Below are 25,432 nucleotides of genomic sequence, written 5' to 3'. Positions count from 1 at the left end.
AGAGGACTCCCGTGTTTCAGCTTCTCTCTCAGCTGAAGCCTCACTACACCAGAGGACTCCCGTGTTTCAGCTTCTCTCTCAGCTGAAGCCCCACTATACCAGAGGACTCCCGTGCTTCAGCTTCTCTCTCAGTTGAAGCATCACTACACCAGAGGACTCCCGTGTTTCAGCTTCTCTCTCAGTTGAAGCATCACTACACCAGAGGACTCCCGTGTTTCAGCTTCTCTCTCAGTTGAAGCCCCACTACACCAGAAGAGTCCCGTGTTTCAGCTTCCTCTCAGTTGAAACTTCACCACACCACAGCAGAGCCAGTAGGGAAGTCCTTCACTTAAAGGCGGACAAACAGTTGTTACATCACAATGTCAATATCATTTTCTAGAAAAGGTACAATGTTTGCATTACACACACACACACACACACACACACACACACACACACACACACACACACACACACACACACACACACACACACACACACACACACACACACACACACACACACACACACACACACACACACACACACACACACACCTTCTACACCTGCATTGCTTGCTGTTTGGGGTTTTAGGCTGGGTTTCTGTACAGCACTTTGAGATATCAGCTGATGTACGAAGGGCTATATAAATAATTTTGATTTGATTTGATTTACTGCGTGGCTGTCATCAAAATTCACCTCTCTGTGTGTCTCATTGAGCCTCTACTGTCTACTGCGTGGCTGTCATCACATTCACCTGTGTGTGTGTGTGTGTGTGTGTGTGTGTGTGTGTGTGTGTGATCAGCAGGCAGTCAGGACTACAACGCTCTCTGCATGTTGACTGGTTGTTCTGTCATCAGAGAAGCTTTCCTGACTACACCAGCTGTTAGTAGTAGTGAGGCCACACACACACACACACACACACACACACACACACACACACACACACACACACACACACACACACACACACACACACACACACACACACACACACACACACACACACACAACCATCACACCTGCTGTGATGACAGAGTGAACCATCTACTCCTGGCCCTAGTACAGTTTATAACTCCTGGCCCTAGTACAGTTTATAACTCCTGGCCCAAGTACAGTTTATAAATCACACACACACAAGCTGTGATGACAGAGTGAACAATCTACTCCTGGCCCTAGTACAGTTTATAACTCCTGGCCCTAGTACAGTTTATAACTCCTGGCCCTAGTACAGTTTCTAACTCCTGGCCCTAGTACAGTTTATAACTCCTGGCCCTAGTACAGTTTATAACTCATGGCCCTAGTACAGTTTATAACTCCTGGCCCTAGTACAGTTTATAACTCCTGGCCCTAGTACAGTTTATAACTCCTGGCCCTAGTACAGTTTATAACTCCTGGCCCTAGTACAGTTTATAACTCCTGGCCCTAGTACAGTTTATAACTCCTGGCCCTAGTACAGTTTATAACTCCTGGCCCTAGTACAGTTTATAACTCCTGGCCCTAGTATAACTCATGGCCCTAGTTTTATAACTCCTGGCCCTAGTACAGTTTATAACTCCTGGCCCTAGTACAGTTTATAACTCCTGGCCCTAGTACAGTTTATAACTCCTGGCCCTAGTACAGTTTATAACTCAGTTTATAACTGGCCCTAGTACAGTTTATAACTCCTGGCCCTAGGCTCCCTAGTACAGTTTATAACTCCTGGCCCTAGTACAGTTTATAACTCCTGGCCCTAGTACAGTTTATAACTCCTGGCCCTAGTACAGTTTATAACTCCTGGCCCTAGTACAGTTTATAAATCAGTTCTCAACACTCCTGTTATCCACTCTGTGAATTTACTGTTCGTTTACTTTGACTGAATTCATTATTTGAATATTGTCCTTTAACTTGTTTCCCCCATAAAGCTCCAGTACAGACTCCCCACCCTGTTGTTCTTAACATAGAAGTCATGCTATGAACACAGTCAATCTCACTGTGATATTATCTAATATTGTCACGTTCTGACCTTAGTTCTTTTGTTATGTCTTTGTTTTAGTATGATCAGGGCATGATTTGGGTGGGTTGTCTATGTTTGTTTTTCTATTGAGTTGGTATTTTCTGTGTTTGGCCTGGTATGGTTCTCAATCAGAGGCAGCTGTCAATCGTTGTCCCTGATTGAGAACCGTACTTAGTTGTCCCTGGTTGTCCCTGATTGAGAACCGTACCTGATTGAGGCAGCCTGGTTGTCCCTGATTGAGAACCGTACTTAGGCAGCCTGGTTGTCTCTGATTGAGAACCGTACTTAGGCAGCCTGGTTGTCCCTGATTGAGAACCGTACTTAGGCAGCCTGGTTGTCCCTGATTGAGAACCGTACTTAGGCAGCCTGGTTGTCCCTGATTGAGAACCGTACTTAGGCAGCCTGGTTGTCCCTGATTGAGAACCGTACTTAGGCAGCCTGGTTGTCCCTGATTGAGAACCGTACTTAGGCAGCCTGGTTGTCCTGATTGAGAACCGTACTTAGGCAGCCTGGTTGTCCCTGATTGAGAACCGTACTTAGGCAGCCTGGTTGTCCCTGATTGAGAACCGTACTTAGGCAGCCTGGTTGTCTCTGATTGAGAACCGTACTTAGGCAGCCTGGTTGTCTCTGATTGAGAACCGTACTTAGGCAGCCTGGTTGTCCCTGATTGAGAACCGTACAGCCTGGTTGTCCCTGGCAGCCTGGTTGTCCTGATTGAGAACCGTGAGGCAGCCTGGTTGTCCCTGATTGAGAACCGTACTTAGGCAGCCTGGTTGTCCCTGATTGAGAACCTGGCAGCCTGGTTGTCCTGATTGAGAACCGTACTTAGGCAGCCTGGTTGTCCCTGATTGAGAACCGTACTTAGGCAGCCTGGTTGTCCCTGATTGAGAACCGTACTTAGGCCCTGAGCCTGGTTGTCCCTGATTGAGAACCGTACTTAGGCAGCCTGGTTGTCCCTGATTGAGAACCGTACTTAGGCAGCCTGGTTGTCCCTGATTGAACCAAACGAGAACCGTACTTAGGCAGCCTGGTTGTCCCTGATTGAGAACCGTGCCGTACTTAGGCAGCCTGGTTGTCCCTGATTGAGAACCGTACTTAGGCAGCCTGGTTGTCTCTGATTGAGAACCGTACTTAGGCAGCCTGGTTGTCCCTGATTGAGAACCGTACTTAGGCAGCCTGGTTGTCCCTGATTGAGAACCGTACTTAGGCAGCCTGGTTGTCCCTGATTGAGAACCGTACTTAGGCAGCCAGTTTTCAGCCTTGAGTTGTGGGTGATTCTTTTCTGTTCAGTGTTTTTTCAGCACCACACAGGACTGTTCATTTTTGTCGTTTTATTTGTTTTGTTCAGCGTTCATTACGGTATTAAAAACATGAACACTTTACCAGGCTGCATCCTGGTCCTCAACTTCTTCAACCAAACGGTCGTTATAAAAACATGAACACTTTACCAGGCTGCATCCTGGTCCTCAACTTCTTCCACCAAACGGTTGTTATAAAAACATGAACACTTTACCAGGCTGCATCCTGGTCCTCAACTTCTTCAACCAAACGGTCGTTATAAAAACATGAACACTTTACCAGGCTGCATCCTGGTCCTCAACTTCTTCAACCAAACGGTCGTTATAAAAACATGAACACTTTACCAGGCTGCATCCTGGTCCTCACCTTCTTCCACCAAACGGTCGTTACAAATATTTCTGCTAAAGTTGATATAAACTGTAGTCCCATTGAACCGGGCGTTCAAGTACCTGTTCTTGCTTTGATAACATCAGACCTTTTCAGGCGGCAGAGGGGGAAAAGATACCTTGTAGACCTCTGTGTATTCTGTACGAGGTGTTTTGTTCTGTAGCAGTATCTACCTGCCCATTCAGAGGGGAGGTTAAAAAAATTCAGAGTTCCATTCTATTCTGCAATTAAAGACCTCTGTGTATTCTGTATGAGGTGTTTTGAATGAAAGTCTCATAAAAAAAGTCCCCTTTTGTTCCTGGTTGTTTTATTCATCCAGAAGTTACTCACGTCAAATTAGCCATTTTCTTTTCTCGGCTCCATAAGAGCAGCTAACAAAGCTCTCCATTCTGTTCCCACGTTAATACATGTAACGAGCTCTAATGGCTGTGTCTAGTTAACAGGCTGACAACACAAAGACTTGGTTATTATTACACCTGACAATAGGGCAGATAGATTTTTAATGTTATTTCAGAATTCAGAGACATGTTGGCTTCTATAATGGGCTTCCATTGTATGGATAATAACTGAAGAAGAAATGACTTGCACCCAACCATTAGGTTGAGATTCTCTCAGTGACTTGGGGTTTCTACCAGCCGGGTTTCTATGGTGACGTCGATTCTTTCAGAAAGCTCATTCGGACCGTTTTTCTACGAACAAGCAGGATGGAGTAGAGACGTACTGCCCAAACCACGTGCATTAACAGGACAATGTGGTCGATGAGTAGGAACACGATGTCACGTTCTGACCTTTATTTCCTGTGTTTTGTATTTAGTTAGTATGGTCAGGGCGTGAGTTGGGTGGGCAGTCTATGTTTGTTTTTCTATGATTTGGGTATTTCTATGTTTCGGCCTAGTATGGTTCTCAATCAGAGGCAGGTGTCATTAGCTGTCTCTGATTGAGAATCATACTTAGGTAGCCTGGGTTTCACTGTGTGTTTGTGGGTGATTGTTCCTGTCTCTGTCTTTGCACCAGATAGGACTGTTTTGAGTTTTCACATTTCTTGTTTTTTTGTAGTCAGTTGTTCATGTGTACCTTAACGTATTAAAAAGAACCATGGACACTTACCACGCCGCGTATTGGTCCTCTGATCCGTTTCGCCTCTCCTCTTCGGAAGAAGAGGAGGAAATTCATTACACACGACCAAACCATGATACAAACCATGATACATTTTTAGATGTTATATTCTATTATGTTATGTTCTATTTCAATGCAGTCATTATTCTCTCCTGCTATATTTTGCAAATACATTCAATATCAAAAAGGAAATCTTGTAAGTTAATTTTTCAGATTCAGTTTGAGCTCATGTCTTTTGTAGCAAAAACGATGTAACAAATGTCGTCGGGAGAAGGAGAAGAGGACCAAGGTGCAGCGTGGTAACTATTTATAATATGTTTAATAAATACCAACACTTGAACAAAAACAACAAACGAACAGTTCTGCAAGGTAGGAAGGAGAGAGCAGAACCAGTAGATGGGAGAGAGAACCAGTAGGAAGGAGAGAGCAGAACCAGTAGATGGGAGAGAGCAGAACCAGTAGATAGGAGAGAGCAGAACCAGTAGATAGAGAGAGCAGAACCAGTAGATAGGAGAGAGCAGAACCAGAGGAAGGAGAGAGAATCAGAAGGAGAGAGAGAACCAGTAGGAAGGAGGAAGGAGCAGAACCAGTAGGAAGGTGAGAGGAACCAGTAGAGCAGAACCAGTAGGAAGGAGAGCAGAACCAGTAGATAGGAGAGCAGAACCAGTAGGAAGGAGAGAGCAGAACCAGTAGGAAGGAGAGAGCAGAACCAGTAGGAAGGAGAGAGCAGAACCAGTAGGAAGGAGAGAGCAGAACCAGTAGATAGGAGAGAGAACCAGTAGGAAGGAGAGAGATAACCAGTAGGAAGGAGAGAGCAGAACCAGTAGATAGGAGAGAGCAGAACCAGTAGGAAGGAGAGAGCAGAACCAGTAGATAGGAAGGAGAACCAGTAGGAAGGAGAGAGCAGAACCAGTAGGAAGGAGAGAGCAGAACCAGTAGATAGGAGAGAGCAGAACCAGTAGGAAGGAGAGAGCAGAACCAGTAGGAAGGAGAGAGCAGAACCAGTAGGAAGGAGAGAGAAGAACCAGTAGGAAGGAGAGAGCAGAACCAGTAGATAGGAGAGAGAACCAGTAGGAAGGAGAGATAACCAGTAGGAAGGAGAGAGAATCAGTTGGAAGGAGAGAGAACCAGTAGGAAGGAGAGAGCTAAACCAGTAGGAAGGAGAGAGCAGAACCAGTAGGAAGGAGAGAGCAGAACCAGTAGGAAGGAGAGAGCAGAACCAGTAGATAGGAGAGAGCAGAACCAGTAGATAGGAGAGAGCAGAACCAGTAGATAGGAGAGAGCAGAACCAGTAGAAGGAGAGAGCAGAACCAGTAGGTAGGAGAGAGAACCAGTAGGAAGGAGAGAGCATAACCAGTAGGAAGGAGAGAGCAGAACTAGTAGGAAGGAGAGAGCAGAACCAGTAGGAAGGAGAGAGCAGAACCAGTAGGAAGGAGAGAGAACCAGTAGGAAGGAGAGAGAACCAGTAGGAAGGAGAGAGCTAAACCAGTAGGAAGGAGAGAGCAGAACCAGTAGGAAGGAGAAAGCAGAACCAGTAGATAGGAGAGAGCAGAACCAGTAGATAGGAGAGAGCAGAACCAGAAGGAAGGAGAGAGCAGAACCAGTAGGAAGGAGAGAGCAGAACCAGTAGATAGGAGAGAGAACCAGTAGATAGGAGAGAGCAGAATCAGTGAATAGGAGAGAGCAGAACCAGTAGGAAGGAGAGAGCAGAACCAGTAGATAGGAGAGAGCAGAACCAGTAGATAGGAGAGAGCAGAACCAGTAGATAGGAGAGCGCTAAACCAGTAGATAGGAGACAGCATAACCAGTAGATAGGAGAGAGCAGAACCAGTAGATAGGAGAGAGCAGAACCAGTAGATAGGAGAGAGCTAAACCAGTAGATAGGTGAGAGCAGAACCAGTAGGAAGGAGAGAGCAGAACCAGTAGGAAGTAGAGAGCAGAACCAGAAGATAGGAGAGAGCAGAACCAGTAGATAAGAAAGAGCAGAACTAGTAGACAGGAGAGAACAGAACCAGTAGATAGGAGAGAACAGAACCAGAAGATAGCAGAGAGCAGAACCAGTAGGAAGGAGAGAGCAGAACCAGTAGATAGGAGAGAGCAGAACCAGTAGGAAGGAGAGAGCAGAACCAGTAGACAGGAGAGTGCAGAACCAGTAGATAGGAGAGAGCAGAACCAGTAGATAGTAGAGAGAACCAGTAGATAGGAGACGGCAGAACCAGTAGACAGGAGAGAGCAGAACCAGTAGATAGGAGAGAGCAGAACCAGTAGATAGGAGAGAGCAGAACCAGTAGGAAGGAGAGAGCAGAACCAGTAGATAGGAGAGAGCAGAACCAGAAGGAAGGAGAGAGCAGAACCAGTAGATAGGAGAGAGCAGAACCAGTAGATAGGGGAGAGCAGAACCAGTAGGAAGGAGAGAGCAGAACCAGTAGATAGGAGAGAGCAGAACCAGTAGATAGGAGAGAGCAGAACCAGTAGGAAGGAGAGAGCAGAACCAGTAGATAGGAGAGAGCAGAACCAGAAGGAAGGAGAGAGCAGAACCAGTAGATAGGAGAGAGCAGAACCAGTAGATAGGAGAGAGCAGAACCAGTAGGAAGGAGAGAGCAGAACCAGAAGGAAGGAGAGAGCAGAACCAGTAGATAGGAGAGAGCAGAACCAGTAGGAAGGAGAGAGCAGAACCAGTAGGAAGGAGAGAGCAGAACCAGTAGGAAGGAGAGAGCAGAACCAGTAGGAAGGAGAGAGCAGAACCAGTAGATAGGAGAGAGCAGAACCAGTAGATAGGAGAGAGCAGAACCAGTAGACAGGAGAGTGCAGAACCAGTAGATAGGAGAGAGCAGAACCAGTAGATAGGAGAGAGCAGAACCAGTAGGAAGGAGAGAGCAGAACCAGTAGATAGGAGAGAGCAGAACCAGTAGGAAGGAGAGAGCAGAACCAGTAGATAGGAGAGAGCAGAACCAGAAGATAGGAGAGAGCAGAACCAGTAGGAAGGAGAGAGCAGAACCAGTAGATAGGAGAGAGCAGAACCAGTAGATAGGAGAGAGCAGAACCAGTAGGAAGGAGAGAGCAGAACCAGTAGATAGGAGAGAGCAGAACCAGTAGATAGGAGAGAGCAGAACCAGAAGGAAGGAGAGAGCAGAACCAGTAGATAGGAGAGAGCAGAACCAGTAGATAGGAGAGAGCAGAACCAGTAGATAGGAGAGAGCAGAACCAGTAGATAGGAGAGAGCAGAACCAGTAGGAAGGAGAGAGCAGAACCAGTAGATAGGAGAGAGCAGAACCAGTAGATAGGAGAGAGCAGAACCAGTAGATAGGAGAGAGCAGAACCAGTAGGAAGGAGAGAGCAGAACCAGTAGGAAGGAGAGAGCAGAACTAGTAGGAAGGAGAGAGCAGAACCAGTAGATAGGAGAGAGCAGAACCAGTAGATAGGAGAGAGCAGAACCAGTAGATAGGAAGGAGAGAGCAGAACCAGTAGGAAGGAGAGCGCAGAACCAGTAGATAGGAGAGAGCAGAACCAGTAGATAGGAGAGAGCAGAACAATTAGGAAGGAGAGAGCAGAACCAGTAGGAAGGAGAGAGCAGAACCAGTAGATAGGAGCGATTAGTGACAGAGAGAGAGGCAAACGAGAGAGGAATACTCCGAGTTCTATGTATGACCTCACTCTGAAAGCATCCTGCTGGTGCCTGAACTAATGACACCACAACTACAACATAAGCGTGAGGATTAGATGAAAGGGCTTCAGCAAGGAATTCCCGTAAGACGACTTCATACCCTGCCCTTGCAGAGGTAAGCCTATCTGTTTTCCAGATCTGTCAGCTTCTATGCATAATGATAATCTTACACTTCTGTTCGATGTTGATACCTTTCTTTACTTATTCTCCTTCGTTCCTTAAAGAACAGGGCCTGTACTCGTGTTTCAGGGGAGGTTTCTTTACTTCGTTCCTTAAAGAACAGGGCCTGTACTCGTGTTTCAGGGGAGGTTTCTTTACGTCGTTCCTTAAAGAACAGGGCCTGTACTCGTGTTTCAGGGGAGGTTTCTTTACTTTGTTCCTTAAAGAACAGGGCCTGTACTCGTGTTTCAGGGGAGGTTTCTTTACTTCGTTCCTTAAAGAACGGGGCCTGTGCTCGTGTTTCAGGGGAGGTTTCTTTACTTTGTTCCTTAAAGAACAGGGCCTGTACTCGTGTTTCAGGGGAGGTTTCTTTACGTCGTTCCTTAAAGAACAGGGCCTGTACTCGTGTTTGAGGGGAGGTTTCTTTACGTCGTTCCTTAAAGAACAGGGCCTGTACTCGTGTTTCAGGGGAGGTTTCTTTACTTCGTTCCTTAAAGAACAGGGCCTGTACTCGTGTTTCAGGGGAGGTTTCTTTACTTCGTTCCTTAAAGAACAGGGCCTGTACTTGTGTTTCAGGGGAGGTTTCTTTACTTCGTTCCTTAAAGAACAGGGCCTGTACTCGTGTTTCAGGGGAGGTTTCTTTACTTCGTTCCTTAAAGAACAGGGCCTGTACTCGTGTTTCAGGGGAGGTTTCTTTACTTCGTTCCTTAAAGAACAGGGCCTGTACTTGTGTTTCAGGGGAGGTTTCTTTACTTCGTTCCTTAAAGAACAGGGCCTGTACTCGTGTTTCAGGGGAGGTTTCTTTACTTCGTTCCTTAAAGAACAGGGCCTGTACTCGTGTTTCAGGGGAGGTTTCTTTACTTCGTTCCTTAAAGAACAGGGCCTGTACTTGTGTTTCAGGGGAGGTTTCTTTACTTCGTTCCTTAAAGAACAGGGCCTGTACTCGTGTTTCAGGGAGGTTTCTGAGGGGAGGACAGCTCATAATAATAGGAATGGAGTTAATGGAATTTCATCAAACGGATGGAAACCATGTGTTTGATGTATTTGATACCATTCCACTGATTCCACTCCAGTCATTACCACGAGCCCTGTCCTCCCCAATTAAGATTTCACCAACCTCCTGTGTCGTGTTTGTACACATTTACATTTACATTACATTTAAGTCATTTAGCAGACGCTCTTATCCAGAGCGACTTACAGTACATCTTTGTCATGTTATCCTCTGAAACCTTCCCCTTGGATTGATGAAATACGAACAGTGAATGCCAGAACTGTTCATCAGCTGATACGTTTAGAGCTCCATAATTTAGGAATATAAACTGTTAAAACGTAATATATTTCTGTAATATATTGCCACTTCTCTTTCGAGATTGATGTAAGGCAGTCAGACAGATCACTGTTGGTGGAAGCAGGTCCCTGCCTTTTACAGTGAGTAAATGGTTGACATCGGTGTTGTTCACATGACCCTGTAATTTAAACTAACTCCATACAGTCTGATACATTTTGTTTATAGCAGGGTAATAATAGCTATGTTATTCATGTCTACTGTGACTCGTGATCAATGCTGTGGATTTAACGTGATTCACAGATTGTGTCTATGAAACTGTGTAGCCACCAAATGACTAATGAATCCCATGTCCCAGAGTTGTGGTCTTTGGTCGGATAAGGCCTCTTGTGTGGTGTGGAATACTTCCAATGACTCTCATCTCTCAGCTGTTGGCCAGGTCCACATCCATAGTTTGGAGCGATCCATCTAATCCTCTCAAACAATGCCAACCAACGTTTTCCCATGGAGGTGCAATATCTTTGAGTTCACAGAAAGTGTTAAACTGGGTACAAGGTATGATGTGTGTTGTGACTCATAGATGTGAGTTCAGAACACGTTGTAGAATGGATTAACACTTCTAACAGACCTGGACCACTAATAGAACTGGACCACTAATAGCACTGGACCACTAATAGAACTGGACCACTAATAGAACTGGACCACTAATAGAACTGGACCACTAATAGAACTGGACCACTAATAGAACTGAACCACTAATAGAACTGGACCACTAATAGAACTGGACCACTAATAGAACTGGACCACTAATAGAACTGGACCACTAATAGAACTGGACCACTAATAGAACTGGACCACTAATAGAACTGAACCACTAATAGAACTGGACCACTAATAGACCTGGACCACTAATAGAACTGGACCACTAATAGCACTGGACCACTAATAGAACTGGACCACTAATAGAACTGGACCACTAATAGAACTGGACCACTAATAGAACTGGACCACTAATAGAACTGAACCACTAATAGAACTGGACCACTAATAGAACTGAACCACTAATAGAACTGGACCACTAATAGACCTGGACCACTAATAGAACTGGACCACTAATAGAACTGGACCACTAATAGAACTGAACCACTAATAGAACTGGACCACTAATAGACCTGGACCACTAATAGAACTGGACCACTAATAGAACTGGACCACTAATAGACCTGGACCACTAATAGAACTGGACCACTAATAGCACTGGACCACTAATAGAACTGGACCACTAATAGAACTGGACCACTAATAGAACTGGACCACTAATAGAACTGGACCACTAATAGAACTGAACCACTAATAGAACTGGACCACTAATAGAACTGAACCACTAATAGAACTGGACCACTAATAGAACTGGACCACTAGTAGAACTGGACCACTAATAGAACTGGACCACTAATAGAACTGGACCACTAATAGAACTGGACCACTAATAGAACTGTATAATAGAACTGGATCACTAATAGAACTGGACCACTAATAGAACTGGACCACTAATAGAACTGGACCACTAGTAGAACTGGACCACTAATAGAACTGGACCACTAATAGAACTGAACCACTAATAGAACTGGACCACTAATAGAACTGAACCACTAATAGAACTGAACCACTAATAGAACTGGACCACTAATAGAACTGGACCACTAATAGAACTGGACCACTAATAGAACTGGACCACTAGTAGAACTGGACCACTAATAGAACTGGACCACTAATAGAACTGGACCACTAATAGAACTGTATAATAGAACTGGATCACTAATAGAACTGGACCACTAATAGAACTGGACCACTAATATAACTGGACCACTAATATAACTGGACCACTAATAGAACTGTATAATAGAACTGGACCACTAATATAACTGGACCACTAATAGAACTGGACCAATAATAGAACTGGACCACTAATAGAACTGTATAATAGAACTGGACCACTAATAGAACTGTATAATAGAACTGGACCTCTAATAGAACTGGACCACTAATAGAACTGGACCTCTAATAGAACTGGACCACTAATAGAACTGGACCTCTAATAGACCTGGACCACTAATAGAACTGGACCTCTAATAGAACTGGACCACTAATATAACTGGACCACTAATAGAACTGTATAATAGAACTGGACCACTAATAGAACTGTATAATAGAACTGGACCTCTAATAGAACTGGACCACTAATAGAACTGGACCTCTAATAGAACTGGACCACTAATAGAACTGTATAATAGAACTGGACCTCTAATAGAACTGGACCACTAATAGAACTGTATAATAGAACTGGACCTCTAATAGAACTGGACCACTAATAGAACTGTATAATAGAACTGGACCTCTAATAGAACTGGACCACTAATAGAACTGTATAATAGAACTGGACCACTAATAGAACTGTATAATAGAACTGGACCTCTAATAGAACTGGACCACTAATAGAACTGGACCACTAATAGAACTGTATAATAGAACTGGACCACTAATAGAACTGTATAATAGAACTGGACCTCTAATAGAACTGGACCACTAATAGAACTGGACCTCTAATAGAACTGGACCACTAATAGAACTGTATAATAGAACTGGACCTCTAATAGAACTGGACCACTAATAGAACTGTATAATAGAACTGGACCTCTAATAGAACTGGACCACTAATATAACTGTATAATAGAACTGGACCTCTAATAGAACTGGACCACTAATAGAACTGTATAATAGAACTGGACCTCTAATAGAACTGGACCACTAATAGAACTGTATAATAGAACTGGACCACTAATAGAACTGTATAATAGAACTGGACCTCTAATAGAACTGGACCACTAATAGAACTGTATAATAGAACTGGACCTCTAATAGAACTAGACCACTAATATAACTGTATAATAGAACTGGACCACTAATAGAACTGTATAATAGAACTGGACCTCTAATAGAACTGGACCACTAATAGAACTGTATAATAGAACTGGACCACTAATAGAACTGTATAATAGAACTGGACCTCTAATAGAACTGGACCACTAATAGAACTGTATAATAGAACTGGACCACTAATAGAACTGTATAATAGAACTGGACCACTAATAGAACTGGACCACTAATAGAACTGTATAATAGAACTGGACCTCTAATAGAACTGGACCACTAATAGAACTGTATAATAGAACTGGACCACTAATAGAACTGGACCACTAATAGAACTGTATAATAGAACTGGACCTCTAATAGAACTGGACCACTAATAGAACTGTATAATAGAACTGGACCACTAATAGAACTGTATAATAGAACTGGACCTCTAATAGAACTGGACCACTAATAGAACTGTATAATAGAACTGGACCACTAATAGAACTGACCACTAATAGAACTGTATAATAGAACTGGACCACTAATAGAACTGTATAATAGAACTGGACCACTAATAGAACTGTATAATAGAACTGGACCACTAATAGAACTGTATAATAGAACTGGACCACTAATAGAACTGTATAATAGAACTGGACCTCTAATAGAACTGGACCACTAATAGAACTGGACCACTAATAGAACTGTATAATAGAACTGGACCACTAATAGAACTGTATAATAGAACTGGACCTCTAATAGAACTGGACCACTAATAGAACTGTATAATAGAACTGGACCACTAATAGAACTGGACCACTAATAGAACTGGACCACTAATAGAACTGTATAATAGAACTGTATAATAGAACTGGACCACTAATAGAACTGTATAATAGAACTGGACCACTAATAGAACTGTATAATAGAACTGGACCACTAATAGAACTGTATAATAGAACTGGACCTCTAATAGAACTGGACCACTAATAGAACTGTATAATAGAACTGGACCTCTAATAGAACTGGACCACTAATATAACTGTATAATAGAACTGGACCACTAATAGAACTGTATAATAGAACTGGACCTCTAATAGAACTGGACCACTAATAGAACTGTATAATAGAACTGGACCACTAATAGAACTGTATAATAGAACTGGACCTCTAATAGAACTGGACCACTAATAGAACTGTATAATAGAACTGGACCTCTAATAGAACTGGACCACTAATAGAACTGTATAATAGAACTGGACCACTAATAGAACTGTATAATAGAACTGGACCTCTAATAGAACTGGACCACTAATAGAACTGTATAATAGAACTGGACCACTAATAGAACTGTATAATAGAACTGGACCTCTAATAGAACTGGACCACTAATAGAACTGTATAATAGAACTGGACCACTAATAGAACTGTATAATAGAACTGGACCACTAATAGAACTGTATAATAGAACTGGACCTCTAATAGAACTGGACCACTAATAGAACTGTATAATAGAACTGGACCACTAATAGAACTGTATAATAGAACTGGACCTCTAATAGAACTGGACCACTAATAGAACTGGACCACTAATAGAACTGGACCATAATAGAACTGGACCTCTAATAGAACTGGACCACTAATAGAACTGTATAATAGAACTGGACCACTAATAGAACTGTATAATAGAACTGGACCTCTAATAGAACTGGACCACTAATAGAACTGTATAATAGAACTGGACCTCTAATAGAACTGGACCACTAATAGAACTGTATAATAGAACTGGACCACTAATAGAACTGTATAATAGAACTGGACCTCTAATAGAACTGGACCACTAATAGAACTGTATAATAGAACTGGACCACTAATAGAACTGTATAATAGAACTGGACCTCTAATAGAACTGGACCACTAATAGAACTGGACCACTAATAGAACTGTATAATAGAACTGGACCTCTAATAGAACTACCACTAGAACTGTATAATAGAACTGGACCTCTAATAGAACTGGACCTCTAATAGAACTGGACCATAATAGAACTGGATAATAGAACTGGACCACTAATAATGATAATAGAACTGGACCACTAATATAATAGAACTGGACCACTAATAGAACTGTATAATAGAACTGGACCTCTAATAGAACTGGACCACTAATAGAACTGTATAATAGAACTGGACCTCTAATAGAACTGGACCACTAATAGAACTGTATAATAGAACTGGACCACTAATAGAACTGTATAATAGAACTGGACCACTAATAGAACTGGACCACTAATAGAACTGTATAATAGAACTGGACCTCTAATAGAACTGGACCACTAATAGAACTGTATAATAGAACTGGACCACTAATAGAACTGTATAATAGAACTGGACCTCTAATAGAACTGGACCACTAATAGAACTGTATAATAGAACTGGACCACTAATAGAACTGTATAATAGAACTGGACCACTAATAGAACTGGACCACTAATAGAACTGTATAATAGAACTGGACCACTAATAGAACTGTATAATAGAACTGGACCACTAATAGAACTGTATAATAGAACTGGACAGGTTGTAAAAAAGCTTACCCATAATTCTCCTCTCTCATATTCCCAGTGAAGTACATGAGAGAAGCCAGCCCCTATGTGAAGAAGGGTTCTCCTGTGTCAGAGATAGGCTGGGAGACGCCCCCACCTGAGTCCCCGAGGCTGGGTAGCCCCCACTGTGACGTCCCCGTCACCCCCACCATGTCCCTACAGGGGGACAGGAGGTACATCCCCTTAAAGATGTGTCACGTCACCAGGAGCATGACGTCTCCAGACCCTGGAAACAGGTAAAGGCTCTAGCATCATTCTGCATGACTTCTCCAGACCCTGGAAACAGGTAAAGGCTCTAGCATCATTCTGCATGACTTCTCCAGACCCTGGAAACAGGTAAAGGCTCTAGCATCATTCTGCATGACTTCTCCAGACCCTGGAAACAGGTAAAGGCTCTAGCATCATTCTGCATGACTTCTCCAGACCCTGGAAACAGGTAAAGGCTCTAGCATCATTCTGCATGACTTCTCCAGACCCTGGAAACAGGTAAAGGCTCTAGCATCATTCTGCATGACGTCTCCAGACCCTGGAAACAGGTAAAGGCTCTAGCATCATTCTGCATGACTATTATTCTGTTTCCCCCCTGTATATTATTATCTACAGGGGCGTAACGGCAGGGGGTGCAGGGCTAGGTGGGGTAACACTTCTACAGTTAGAATTGATTGGATTTATATTGCGAGTGTTTTGCCAGATGCAGTGTCTTCAGAAAGTAGTCACACCCCTTCACTTGTTCCACATGTTGTTGTGTTACAGCCTGAATTCAAAATGGATTCCATCAAAAACAATTCTCCCACCCATCTACACACAATAACCCATAATAACAAAGTGAAAACATGTTTTTAGCAAATTTATTGAAAATGAAATACAGAAATATCTCATTTACATAGGTTTTCCCACCTCTGAGTCAATAATCAAATGTATTTATAATCAATCAATCAAGTTGATTTAAAAAGCCCTTCTTACATCAGCTGATGTCATAAAGTGCTGTACAGAAACCCGGCCTCAATACATGTTAGAATCACATTCGGCAGTGATTACAGCAGTGAGTCTTTCTGGGTAAGTCTGACTTCTCAGACCTGGAACAGTCTATCAAGTTGGTTAATCTGGCATCATTTTCAGGAAGATTTTTAAATCCTAGTGGGTTAAACATTCACTGGCCTAGGATATATTTTAAAAAATATTCTGGTTATTGTCCTGCTGTGAGTTTAAGACTCCCAGTGTCTGTCGGAAAGGAACAGTGGGTTAGCTCATTCTGGTCTCCAGACCCTGGAACAGTGATGCAGTTAACTGGTACTAGGAATTTGCAGTGGGTTAACTGGCAGTTTTACTAGGAACAGGATGGGTTAACTGGCCTAGCATCAACAGTGGGTTAACTGGTCTAGGAACAGTGGGTTAACTGGTCTAGGAACAGTGGGTTAACTGGTCAGATAGGAACAGTGGGTTATTCACTGGAATAGGAACAGTGGGTTAACTGGTCTAGGAACAGTGGGTTAACTGGACTAGGAACAGTGGGTTAACTTTGTCTAGGAACAGTGGGTTAACTGGTCTAGGAACAGTGGGTTAACTGGAATGCTGTAGATGAACAGTGGGTTAACTGGAAATAGGAACCCCCACTTGTTTCCTGGGTTAACTGGTCTAGGAACAGTGGATTAACTGCCTTGTTCACCTTAATTAACCAACACAGGGGTTTCAGAACCAACACAGATTTTTACCTTGTTTCAGCTGGGGTTCAAATTAACCAACACAGAGAAAGCGGTTTTCTAGCAACCTTTATTACTAGTCCAACATTTCTGTCTGACAACCACCAACACAGAGGCTACCTGCTACTTAACCCCTCCACTCTACCTTGATTAACCAACCACTTTCTGTCTGAGGCTACCCAACACAGAGAAACAGTTTCTATCTGCACTCCCTAACACTTAATTAACAAAGAGAAAACATGTTTCTAACCACTGGGCTTTCTACCACACATAGTCTACCTTGATTATAACAAAAACAGTTTATCACTCTAATTAACCACTTGCTATTTGCAACAGCCCCTCACTCTATCTAACCACTCAGGCTACCTGCCTGTCCCTCCACTCTAACCACTAGGCTACCTGCCTGCAATACACTCTAACCACTAGGCTACCTGATTACACCGTCCTTTCTGACACACTCTAACCACTAGGCTACCTGAGAAACCTGTCCCTAGGACTTTCTAACCACTAGGCAGTGGCCAACACAGTCCTATCCACTCTAACCACTGGCTACCTGCTGTCCCTACACTCTAACCATTAGGCTACCTGCCGCCCTACACTCTAACCACTAGGCTACCTGCTGTCCCTCCACTTTCTAACCACTAGGCTACCTGCCATCCCTACACTCTAACCACTAGGCTACCTGCTGTCCCAACACACTCTAACCACTTTCTACCTTAATTAACCAGGCTACCTGGTCTAGGAACAGTGGGTCTAACCACTGGCTACCTGCTGTCCTTACACTCTAACCACTAGGCTACCTGCCGTCCCTACACTCTATTTTTATCCCAAAGTTAGGATCTGACTTTGCCATCCTCCCTTACCTCCTGATCTAACCTATCCGAGGCAGACACCTCCTACCAGGAACCCTGGTCTAGGAACCCATCTGGTCTTTTCAGGGGCTAGGAACCCCCCTGGTCGCACTGGTCTAGCATCGGGAGGATCTGAACAGTGGGTTAACATGGCCTAGGAACAGTGGGTTAACTGGTCTAGGAACAGTGGGTTATACAGTCATTTAGGGCCTGGTATTTATGGAATAGGAACAGTCATTTAGACAGGCCTGGTATTTATACAGTCATTTAGACAGGCCTTGTTCAGTATTTATACAGTCCTAGTCCCAGCCACTCGACAGGCTACCTGCCGTCCCTCCACTCTAACCACTAGGCTACAGTCATTTAGACAGGCTACCTGCTGTCTAACCACATTCACACTCTAACCACTAGGCTAGGCCTGGTATTTATACCATTTAGACTAGGCTACCTGCTGTCCCTCCACTCTAACCACTACAGCCGTCTACACTCATTTAGACAGGCCCTGCCATCCCTACACTATTTATCTAACCACTAGTCATTTAGACAGGCCTGCCGTATTTGTTATGGATCTGACCCATTTAGACAGGCCTCTAACCATTTAGGGCCTGGTATTTATACAGTCATTTAGACAGGCCTGGTATTTATACAGTCATTTAGACAGGCCTGCTATTTATACAGTCATTTAACCCTGGCTTTGGTATGCAGTCATTTAGACAGGCCTGGTCTTTATACATACAGGCCTCATTTAGGCTACAGGCCTGGTCTTTATACAGTCATTTAGACCAGGCTGGTCTTTATACAGTCATTTAGACAGGCCTGGTATTTATACAGTCATTTAGACCCTGGTATTTATACAGTCATTGACTAGGCCTGCCATCCCTACAGGCCTGGTATTTATACCATTTAGACAGGCCTGGTATTTATACTGTCATTTAGACAGGCCTGGTCTTTAACAGTCATTTAGACAGGCCTGGTATTTATACAGTCATTTAGACAGGCCTGGTATTTATACAGTCATTTAGAGCAGGCCTGGTCTTTATACCATTTAGACAGGCCTGGTATTTACCAGTCATTTAGACAGGCCTATTTGCTACAGTCATTTAGACAGGCCTGGTCTTGCCCTTAACCAATTTAGGCTACCTGCCATTTATACCTCATTTAACAGGCCTTTAGGCTACCTGGTATTTATACAGTCATTTAGACAGGCCTGGCTACTTATACAGTCATTTAGACAGGCCTGGTATTTAACCATTTAGACAGGCCTGGTCTTTATACTCATTTTAGACAGGCCTGGTCTTTATACTGCTGTCATTTAGACAGGCCTGGTATTTATACACAGGCCTGGTATTTATACAGTCATTTAGACAGGCCTGGTCTTTATACAGTCATTTAGGCTACCTGGTCATTTGCCAGGCTACCTGCTGTCATTTAGACAGGCCTGGTATTTATACAGTCATTTAGACAGGCCTGGTATTTATACAGTCATTTAGACAGGCCTGGTATTTATACAGTCATTTAGACAGGCCTGGTATTTATACTGTCATTGAGACAGGCCTGGTATTTATACAGTCATTTAGACAGGCCTGGTATTTATACAGTCACCTTAGACAGGCCTGGTATTTATACATCCTGATCTACAGTCATTTAGACAGGCCTGGTATTTATACAGTCATTTAGACAGGCCTGGTATTTATACAGTCATTTAGACAGGCCTTTAGACAGGCCTGGTATTTATACAGTCATTTAGACAGGCCTGGTATTTATACACAGGCCTGGTATTTATACAGTCATTTAGACAGGCCTGGTCTTTATACAGTCATTTAGACAGGCCTGGTATTTATACACAGGCCTGGTATTTATACAGTCATTTAGACAGGCCTGGTCTTTATACAGTCATTTAGACAGGCCTGGTATTTATACAGTCATTTAGACAGGCCTGGTATTTATACAGTCATTTAGACAGGCCTTTAGACAGGCCTGGTATTTATACAGTCATTTAGACAGGCCTTTAGGTATTTATACAGTCATTTAGACAGGCCTGGTATTTATACAGTCATTTAGACAGGCCTGGTATTTATACAGTCATTTAGACAGGCCTGGTATTTATACAGTCATTTAGACAGGCCTGGTATTTATACAGTCATTTAGACAGGCCTGGTATTTATACAGTCATTTAGACAGGCCTGGTATTTATACAGTCATTTAGACAGGCCTGGTATTTATACAGTCATTTAGACAGGCCTGGTCTTTATACAGTCATTTAGACAGGCCTGGTCTTTATACAGTCATTTAGACAGGCCTGGTCGTTATACAGTCATTTAGACAGGCCTGGTATTTATACAGCCATTTAGACAGGCCTGGTATTTATACAGTCATTTAGACAGGCCTGGTATTTATACAGTCATTTAGACAGGCCTGGTATTTATATAGTCATTGAGACAGGCCTGGTATTTATACAGTCATTTAGACAGGCCTGGTATTTATACAGTCATTTAGACAGGCCTGGTATTTATACAGTCATTTAGACAGGCCTGGTATTTATACAGTCATTTAGACAGGCCTGGTCTTTATACAGTCATTTAGATATGACACACAAACATCACTACTTTGATGGTTATATTGTCATGTTTGTTGCTGTCGTTCTACTGTTAGTGTGATACTGCAACACTGACAACAGAGGTAAGACCGTGTGCTGTGGCATAGAAATATAATTACTAGAAGGGGAGGGCCCTCAGAGCCATGGCAATTTGACTAGAAAGTGAATTGTCCCACAGTTCTAGTAGTTCTATGTCTATGCTCTTTGGTCTATGGGATGAACCACTATGAAGAGGAAATCAGTCACTGAGGGGTTAGACCACAGCTAACCTACTTAATGATGAGCCAATGGCTCACATACAGTGCATTCAGAAAGTATTCAGACCCCTTGACTCTTTCCACAGTTTGCTACGTTAAAGTCTTATTCTAAAATGAACAAATAAATAAAATCCTCATCAATCTACACACAATACCCCATATTAACAAAGCAAAGAGTTTTTTTGTGTTTATAACAAAAATTAAATATCACTTTTACAGCACATCGGTCTTACCTCTGTTGTCAGTGTTGCAGTATCACACTAACAGTAGAATGACAGTAACAAACATGACAATATAACCATCAAAGTAGTGAATGTTTTATCCAGTCTGTCCCAAAACACATCAGATGTATATCACACACTACCACAACCTAGCATTTGTTTGTATTGAGTGATATTTACTGGCGTCACTACAATGTTTTGATGGTGTATTAAGTACTTCCATCGTTTCAGCACGTTGCTCACAACAACAGGCCAACCTTCATGTATTTTAGAGCTACATACTGGAAGATGCCTGTTACCACACAAACACACATGCTGCTATCTGAGATGTTCCGGACGTGCTGCAGGCTTGTTGTAGCTGACTGGTAGAGAGGAGCAGAGCTCTCGTCACTAGTGGAAATGTAAACAGCTGTTAGGTGAGAGACGTCCACACTACCCAGGCAGGAGAGGAGAGAGTTTCCTGCACCTTTCACAGCTTTATTTAGCTGCTAAACAGCTGTTAGGTGACAGACGTCCACACTACCCAGCCAGGAGGAGAGAGCTTCCTCCATCCTCAGACAGCATCTTACTGCATCTCTCTCTCTCTCTCTCTCTCTCTCTCTCTCTCTCTCTCTCTCTCTCTCTCTCTCTCTCTCTCTCTCTCTCTCTCTCTCTCTCTCTCTCTCTCTCTCTCTCTCTCTCTCTCTCTCTCTCTCTCTCTCTCTCCTCTCTCTCTCTCTCTCTCTTTCTAACTCTCTAGAGAGGAAAGAGTTTCCACCCTCCTCAGACAGATTTACTGCATATCTCACTCTTCCAGAGAGAGAGAGAGAGAGAGGCAGTAAATCTGATGCAGTAAATATGTCTGAGGAGGGAGGAAACTCTCCCCTCTCTGGAGACACAGACAGACAGACAGACAGACAGACAGACAGACAGACAGACAGACAGACAGACAGACAGACAGACAGACAGACAGACAGACAGACAGACAGACAGACAGACAGACAGACAGACAGACAGACAGACGACAGACAGACAGACAGACAGACAGACAGACAGACAGACAGACAGACAGACAGACAGACAGACAGACAGACAGACAGACAGACAGACAGACAGAGAGAGAGAGAGAGAGAGAGAGAGAGAGGCAGTAAATCTGATGCAGTAAATATGTCTGAGGAGGGAGGAAACTCTCCCCTCTCTGGAGACATAGACAGACAGACAGACAGAGAGACAGAGAGACAGAGAGAGAGTTTGTGTAAAACGATGCTCAAGTGTAAAACAGTTTTTTCATGCTTATTTTAGCTTGAGATATTTGCCTTTTGCGAGCAGTTTTTTTTCTCTCAAATAAAAAGCAGTTTGTCAGTGGAAACCGAACAGGTAGACAGACCATCATTGACCAGGAAAGGCATTGAAAGATTTGCCACACAGTGAGTCCACTTTCTAAATCTGGCCTTGGCTTCTTTAATGGCTCAGTAGTTAGTGTCCCATGTTGGAGAGATGACCTGACTGAATGTGGATGGGCCTTGAATGGGGAGAACACACCTGGGTTCAAATACTATTTGAAGTCTTTCAAATACTTTAGTTGTGCTTGATTGAGCTTGTAAGTGCAATGCCCACCCATCTGGCACTCCAGGCAGACTAAAGCAAACGATTCCAAAATGATTCCAAATAGTCTTTGAACCCAGCAGGTCTGGGGGAGAGCTTGGACCTCTTTCCAGGAACCAACCAGCCAGCCAGCCAGCCAGCCAGCCTCTAACTAACGTAAACACTTCAGCTCGCTCCATATGACATCTGACTTCTGTTTCTCCTCAATCAAGTCTCTGGTTTCTATTTTTAACTGTGGTGGGGGACTGGGGAGAGGGTTGGTGGAGGCGAGTAGGAGAGAGAGCACCTGCAGTTGATCTAGTGGTTTGTGACATCATGATAACATGGTCTCCCACTGTCTCTGCTTAATGACAGGTAGATGTATCAACAGTGGTCATACTCAAGGCCCAGGTCTCTGAGGTGAAAACGGTTTCCTTCAACCTTGTTCATTTGATTTATGTTGTGTTGTTTGCTGAATGGATTCATAATAGACTTAGCTAATGTTTCCAATACCAAAAAGGCTTGAAACTTACTGCACATCCCACAAGTGATAAACCAAACTTTATCAACCCATGATGAGTAAAGCAAGTCTGTAAATAAATACACACCCACAGTGCTAGGTACATCAAAGGAAATGTTTATCTTAGCCAGAAGACGAGACGCTGTGAGAAACAGTCTTTTAGTGGTGCTTGGGATCATTTCCATTCACTGAGGACATCATCAAGCACACAGGGCCATCTTCCTTTCCCTTCAAAGGGAAGTAGTCTTTGTTGAACTGAAGAAGCCTTTTTCTCATGTCCACTGAAAGCTGTGCTATGGGAGCTATTTGCCTGTGACCAAACTAATTCACGGCTTTCTGAATGTTTCTCCATCTGTTTGTGTTCTCCAGGCAGTTAGAGCTGCACTCTCCGGACGCCAAGCATACGGTGGTGTTACGGTGTAAAGACACAGCCTCGGCCCAGGCCTGGTTCGAGGTCATGCAGTCGGCGACCTCTAACCTCATCAACAAGGTCATCACGGAGGTCAAAGAGCACACGGGAAGAACAGGAATCGCAGGGAGCAGAGAGATCAGACACCTGGGCTGGCTGGCTGAGAAGGTAGGATCTACTCTGTACTTTATTGAATGTTGGTGCAGGAAAACACCTGAAAGGAACGTGCTCACCTTTAATCAGACCTATAATATGCCTTCACAGACCACCTTCTGATATTAACTCATATGTGATGTTTGTGAGGCAGACCTATAATATGCCTTCACAGACCACCTTCTGATAATAGTTCATATGTGATGTTTGTGAGGCAGACCTATAATATGCCTTCACAGACCACCTTCTGATAATAGCTCATATGTGATGTTTGTGAGGCAGACCTATAATATGCCTTCACAGACCACCTTCTGATAATAACTCATATGTGATGTTTGTGAGGCAGACCTATAATATGCCTTCACAGACCACCTTCTGATATTAACTCATATGTGATGTTTGTGAGGCAGACCTATAATATGCCTTCACAGACCACCTTCTGATAATAACTCATATGTGATGTTTGTGAATCAGACCTATAATATGCCTTCACAGACCACCTTCTGATAATTGTGAACTCATATGTGATGTTTGATAATCAGACCTGATGTTTGTGAATAGACCTTCACAGACCACCTTCTGATAATAACTCATATGTGATGTTTGTGAGGCAGACCTATAATATGCCTTCACAGACCACCTTCTGATATTAACTCATATGTGATGTTTGTGAATCAGACCTATAATATGCCTTCACAGACCACCTTCTGATAATAGCTCATATGTGATGTTTGTGAATCAGACCTATAATATGCCTTCACAGACCACCTTCTGATAATAGCTCATATGTGATGTTTGTGAATCAGACCTATAATATGCCTTCACAGACCACCTTCTGATATTAACTCATATGTGATGTTTGTGAGGCAGACCTATAATATGCCTTCACAGACCACCTTCTGATATTAACTCATATGTGATGTTTGTGAATCAGACCTATAATATGCCTTCACAGACCACCTTCTGATAATAGACCACCTTCTGATAATAGTTCATATGTGATGTTTGTGAGGCAGACCTATAATATGCCTTCACAGACCACCTTCTGATAATAACTCATATGTGATGTTTGTGAAGCAGACCTATAATATGCCTTCACAGACCACCTTCTGATAATAACTCATATGTGATGTTTGTGAATCAGACCTATAATATGCCTTCACAGACCACCTTCTGATAATAACTCATGTGATGTTTGTGAATCAGACCTATAATATGCCTTCACAGACCACCTTCTGATAATAGTTCATGTGATGTTTGTGAATCAGACCAGCCTTCACAGACCACCTTCTGATATTAACTCGTATGTGATGTTTGTGAGGCAGACCTATAATATGCCTTCACAGACCACCTTCTGATAATAACTCATATGTGATGTTTGTGAATCAGACCTATAATATGCCTTCACAGACCACCTTCTGATAATAACTCATGTGATGTTTGTGAATCAGACCTATAATATGCCTTCACAGACCACCTTCTGATAATAACTCATGTGATGTTTGTGAATCAGACCTATAATATGCCTTCACAGACCACCTTCTGATAATAGCTCATATGTGATGTTTGTGAATCAGACCTATAATATGCCTTCACAGACCACCTTCTGATAATAACTCATTTGTGATGTTTGTGAATCAGACCTATAATATGCCTTCACAGACCACCTTCTGATAATAGTTCATATGTGATGTTTGTGAGGCAGACCTATAATATGCCTTCACAGACCACCTTCTGATATTAACTCATATGTGAT

General features: G+C 43.0%; 1 protein-coding gene and 1 long non-coding RNA gene across 5 annotated transcripts in view; one reads left to right on the top strand and one right to left on the bottom strand.

Annotated features, from left to right (window-relative positions):
* The window catches only part of LOC127926922 (beta-1-syntrophin-like), a 56,852-nt gene that overhangs the window by 5,349 nt on the left and 26,071 nt on the right, over nucleotides 1-25,432 (top strand). Inside the window, exons 2-3 of the mRNA XM_052512551.1 lie at nucleotides 15,426-15,642; nucleotides 23,484-23,691. Of these exons, the coding sequence (XP_052368511.1) occupies nucleotides 15,426-15,642; nucleotides 23,484-23,691 (425 nt within the window). The remainder of the gene's footprint in view (nucleotides 1-15,425; nucleotides 15,643-23,483; nucleotides 23,692-25,432) is intronic.
* LOC127926925 (uncharacterized) lies at nucleotides 13,316-15,409 on the bottom strand. 4 transcript variants are annotated; one of them, XR_008125447.1, is made up of 5 exons: nucleotides 14,947-15,205; nucleotides 14,218-14,354; nucleotides 13,893-14,170; nucleotides 13,679-13,815; nucleotides 13,316-13,460 (listed from the first exon to the last, which is right to left on the bottom strand). It is a non-coding gene; the product is annotated as an uncharacterized LOC127926925 (long non-coding RNA). The 4 variants fall into 4 exon arrangements; XR_008125446.1 differs by having other exon boundaries at nucleotides 13,709-13,815; XR_008125448.1 differs by lacking the exons at nucleotides 13,893-14,170; nucleotides 14,218-14,354; nucleotides 14,947-15,205 and adding exons at nucleotides 14,422-14,763; nucleotides 15,319-15,409 and having other exon boundaries at nucleotides 13,709-13,815.

Source organism: Oncorhynchus keta, unplaced genomic scaffold, assembly GCF_023373465.1.
Source record: "Oncorhynchus keta strain PuntledgeMale-10-30-2019 unplaced genomic scaffold, Oket_V2 Un_contig_862_pilon_pilon, whole genome shotgun sequence".
NCBI lineage: Eukaryota > Metazoa > Chordata > Actinopteri > Salmoniformes > Salmonidae > Oncorhynchus > Oncorhynchus keta.
The sequence above is the reverse complement of the archived record's forward strand: the minus strand, read 5'-3'. Positions and strand labels throughout refer to the sequence as shown.